At 48.4% G+C, this 4,545-nt stretch overlaps 1 protein-coding gene across 1 annotated transcript; it reads right to left on the minus strand.

Moving 5' to 3' along the window:
• Nucleotides 1-1,205: 1,205 nt before the first annotated feature.
• Nucleotides 1,206-2,150, minus strand: LOC119943685 (olfactory receptor 52D1-like). The gene has a single exon (XM_038764810.1). The coding sequence runs from the start codon at nucleotides 2,148-2,150 to the stop codon at nucleotides 1,206-1,208; it is 945 nt and encodes a 314-aa protein (XP_038620738.1).
• Between the last annotated feature and the right edge of the window lie 2,395 nt (nucleotides 2,151-4,545).

Raw genomic sequence — 4,545 nt, forward strand, 5'->3', positions numbered from 1 at the left:
TGGTGGACATGATTCCTGACCTCAGCTAGCCCCTCCTGCATTCCCCTCCCAGTGTTTCTCCCCCAAAGGCCAGAAACCTCTTCCTCATATCCAGTTGCACTTTTTTTCGGTGAAGTAATCCCATTATTTCCTCCTTTTCATTCCCCGCTATACAGGGGGACAGTCGAGTAGCATTCCACTTGTGAAGTCCGTCTCCCCGCAGCTTCCTCTTATCCAAGATAGACAATCCTCTCCTCACCGGACCCATTTTCCATCCTTTCCACTATTTGTGCTACTTTTCTATGGACCCTCTCTAGTAGCTACCCAGTGGAAAATAGGTCCTGGTTGAAAGATAAAGGACATTGAGGGTATTCAGTTGGAGAAGAGAAGGCTGAGGGGTAATTTAATAATGGCCCTCACGTATATGGAGGAGACATGGATGCTTTATTCCCTGTGTCCTCGAGGGACTGAACAAAGGAAATGGACTAAAATGACAGCTTTGTGAGTTTGGTTTAACATATGGAGACATAAAACGCTGGGCAGGGGAGCCTCCATCCCTGAATTTCATTCAAAAAGCAATGGGGACTGAGCTCTTCCGGATGATCTAGGACCTGACTAGGTGGCCCAAGGCCCCCACCTCTAGACTTCAATCATTTAATGACATTCACTGAGTGCTTACTGTGTGTAAAGCACTGTACTAAGAACTTTTTTTTGAACGGTACTTGTTTAGCTCTTACTAAATGGTGGAGTAGATATTATCAAGCGCTTAGTACAGTGCTCTGCACACAGTAAGCGCTCAATATGATTGATTATCTACTCAGTACAGTACAATCCTGACGCATATTATGGGCATAAAAAATACCATCGAAATAAAGTCCTCAGTAGGAATATTGCTCAATCCCAGGCAATGTGCAAGATTATATACTGGAAAGCAGGAATCATGTGTACTAATTCTTTTGAAATCTCCCAAGTGTTTCGCATAGTGCTCTGCACATTCTAAGTGGTCAATAAACATCACTGATCAGTTGATTGATCGATTGATCATCTTGGTAAAGGAGAACCTAACCACTCTGGACAGAGAATCCTCCCATGGTTTTCCATTCCAGATTTAACCCACAACAGCCAAGACTTCCTTCATCACATCCAGGTCCACCTTTTCTTGGTGAAATAACCACAGTACCTCCCTTTGCCCTTCTGCTACACCTCAAAACCAGTTCAATAGACTTTCAGAACTTTGAGGGGAAGAGGAACTTGAGGACTTTCTCACGGATCTTTTTGGTCCTCACCCCATAGATGATGGGATTCACCATAGGGGGCACCAGGATGTAGATGTTGGCCACAAAGATGTGGATGTGGGGGGCGATGTGGTGCCCAAACCTGTGTGTGAGGAAGGAGAAGAAGGCCGGGGTGTAGAACACCAAGATCACACAGACGTGGGAGCTGCATGTCCCCAGGGTCTTGAGCCGGGCATCCTTGGAAGGGAGGCGGAACACGGCCTGGAGGATGAGGACGTATGAACAGATAATCAACAGGAAATCCAAGCCTCCCGTGAGGAAGGCAACAGTGAGGCTGTAGGTCCGGATGACCCGGGTCTCAGCACAAGCCAGCTTAACTACCGCCATGAACTCACAGTAGGTGTGGGGAATTATGTTGCTCCTACAGTAGGGAAGCCACCTGAGCACTAAGGGGTGGGGGCTGCGAATCAGGGTCCCACGGAGGAAGATGGCCAACCCCACCCCTCTGATGACCGAGTGGGTCAGGATGGCAGAATGTCTCAGCGGGTGGCAGATGGCCACGTAGCGGTCGAAGGCCATGACCAGGAAGAACCCAGACTCCATGTTGGAGAGAGAATGGATCAAGAACATCTGAGTGAGGCAGCCTTCGAAGGAGATCTCCCCATCATTGAACCAGAAGAGGCTGAGTAGCTTGGGTACCACTGTAGTACAGGTGACCAGGTCTGCTCCTGCCAGCATGCAGAGGAAGAGGTACATGGGCTCATGGAGACTGGGTTCCAGTTTGATGATGATGAGAAGAGCAAAGTTCGCCAGTAAGGCCATCAGGTAGACAAGGCCGAAGGGGATGGAGATCCAGATGTGGGCAGCCTCCAGTCCCGGGATGCCAAGCAGGATGAAGGTGGAGTGGTGGAGTATGGTACCGTTGGAAGTTAACATGGTATAGCTTGTCAAGGGTCTTTAGTTAGGGGCAGTGGAAATCACCCGACCTTGTAAGGCTATCAGATGACAAAAATGTCCAGTCAAGTCGAATAGACCTGAAGACACATCCTCAACACTGAAAGGAACAACTTGGATAATTAGCACCCGATTGGCCTAGGTCGAAAGTTGACGTGAATAATTCTGGAAAGATATGCTTTGTGTTAGCTTCACCTCAAAACCAGTTCATCACAGTTTCACTTCTTAAACTCATTTCTGACTCTTTGGGATTTAAGATCTTTTCTATTCATTTGCAGGGGTGTCCCTACCCTGCATGTTCCCCTCTAGACCGTATGCTCCTTGCGAGCAGGGTGTGTGTCTACTTACTCTATTGTATTGCACTCTTCCAATCATTTAGTACGGTATTTTTTCTAATCTGTAAGCCCCTTTGTGGGCAGGGAACATGTCTGCCGGCGCTGTTGTATTGTACTCTCCCAAGCACTCAGTACTGTGCTCTGCATGCAGTAATCACTCAATAAGTCAATTTATTGATTGATTGTTCGGCACGCAGTAGGGAATCAAATACCATTGATGGGTTCACATGAACTCGGTCCATCTGCTCACCCATCCAAGTAGGGTCTTGCTTCCTCGATCTGTAATTGATTTTAATATCGGTCTCTCCCAATAGACTTTAAGTTCCTTGTGAGCAGGAAACACGTCTACCAACTCTGTAGGAATGTTCTGTTCCCAAGTGTTGAGTACAATGCTATTCATAAAGTCTTCAACAAACACCATTCATTGACTGACTGATTTTGAGGGGGATGGTGAACTTGGACACAGACAGCTAAGGGGGTAGGGTACTTGGAGAAGCAGCGTGGCTCAGTGGAAAGAGCATGTGCTTTGGAGTCAGAGGTCATGGGTTCAAATCCCGGCTCCACCAATTGTCAACTGTGTGACTTTGAGCAAGTCACTTAACTTCTCTGTGCCTCAGTTACCTCATTTGTAAAATGGGGATTAAAACTGTGAGCCCCCCGTGGGACAACCTGATCACCTTGTAACCTCCCCAGCACTTAGAACAGTGAGTTGCACATAGTAGGTGCTTATTAAATGTCATTATTATTATATTATTATTATTACTAGGAGCAGGACATTGAGGGGACAAGAGAGGGGGTAAAGAAGGAAAAGAAGAGGGAAGGAAGGAGATAAAGGAGGGAAAGAGGAGTGAAGGAAAGGGAATGGGAAGTAGGACAAGGTGCTTACGGGTGCTTCTCCTCTTCCTCCTCTGCTGTTTTGGGTCCTTTCCAGGTATGAGGAGTGAGTCCAGGAGTCTCAGAGTAGAGGGAATGGGGGAAGGTGTTCCAGGAGGGCTGCTTGGGGTGTGTTCTGCGGGGCCACAGGGGCACCCAGCTAAAAAGGGGCATAGTTCTTTTCACCCTCAGCCTAAATTCTTATGGGAAAGGGTCATACTCCCATCAGTCACAAAACGATGACTTGAGTAAGCCTGCCACATTGAGCATGACCCTCTCCCCATTGGCCCAAGCTGGGATGCTGAGACACAGATATGGAGGACCCGGGCAGGACTGTTGGAGCCACTAGGACCTGACCTTGGCGAGAACTCCAAGAGTCACAATGACACCTTCTTCTTCCTCCTTCTCCTCTTCCATCACTTAGCCCATCTGCTGGTTTGTGTCCAAGGCTGTTCTTCCAGCCAGATCCAGTGCCCACAGGGGCAAGATGTCCACCACCCACCCTCACAAATACACCATTCCAGGGCACTGCCTGCAGCATGCGAGTGGAGGTGAGAGACAACTCGCCCCCATGGGCACTGGGGCTGTGGGGAGTCCTACAGCCCAGGGAGAGCAATGGGCACTATACCCTGCCTGCAGAGGGCAAGGAGGCAAGCCACAATTGGCACACCCTCTTTCATCCAATCGTATTTGATGAATTCATTCATTCGATCATATTTGTTGACAACTTACTGCATGCAGAACACTATACTAAGCGCTTGTCAGGGTAACATACAACAATAAACAGACACATTCCCTGCCCACATGAGCTTACAGTCTAGATGGGGGGAGACAGAGCTAAATTACAGCTATGTAAGTGCTGTGGGGGCAGAGCGGGGAGAACAGAGGGAGCAAGTCAGGGAGACACAGAAAGAAGTTAAAGAGGAAACAGCGGTTTAGTCAGGGAAGACCTCCTGGAGGATATGTGCCTTCAATAAGACTTCGAAGGAGGAGAGAGTAATTGCCGTTCAGATTCGAGGAGAGAAGGCATTTTAAACCAGAGACAGGACATGGGTGAGGGGTCAGCAACAAGGTAGGCAAGATAGACGAATAGTGAGAAGGTGACCTTTAGGGAGGGAAATGTGTGGGCTGGGTTGCAGTAGGAGAGCTGCGAGGTGGGGAGGGGGCAA

The sequence above is a fragment of the Tachyglossus aculeatus genome, chromosome 2 (genome assembly GCF_015852505.1).
Source record: "Tachyglossus aculeatus isolate mTacAcu1 chromosome 2, mTacAcu1.pri, whole genome shotgun sequence".
Taxonomy (NCBI): Eukaryota; Metazoa; Chordata; class Mammalia; order Monotremata; family Tachyglossidae; genus Tachyglossus; species Tachyglossus aculeatus.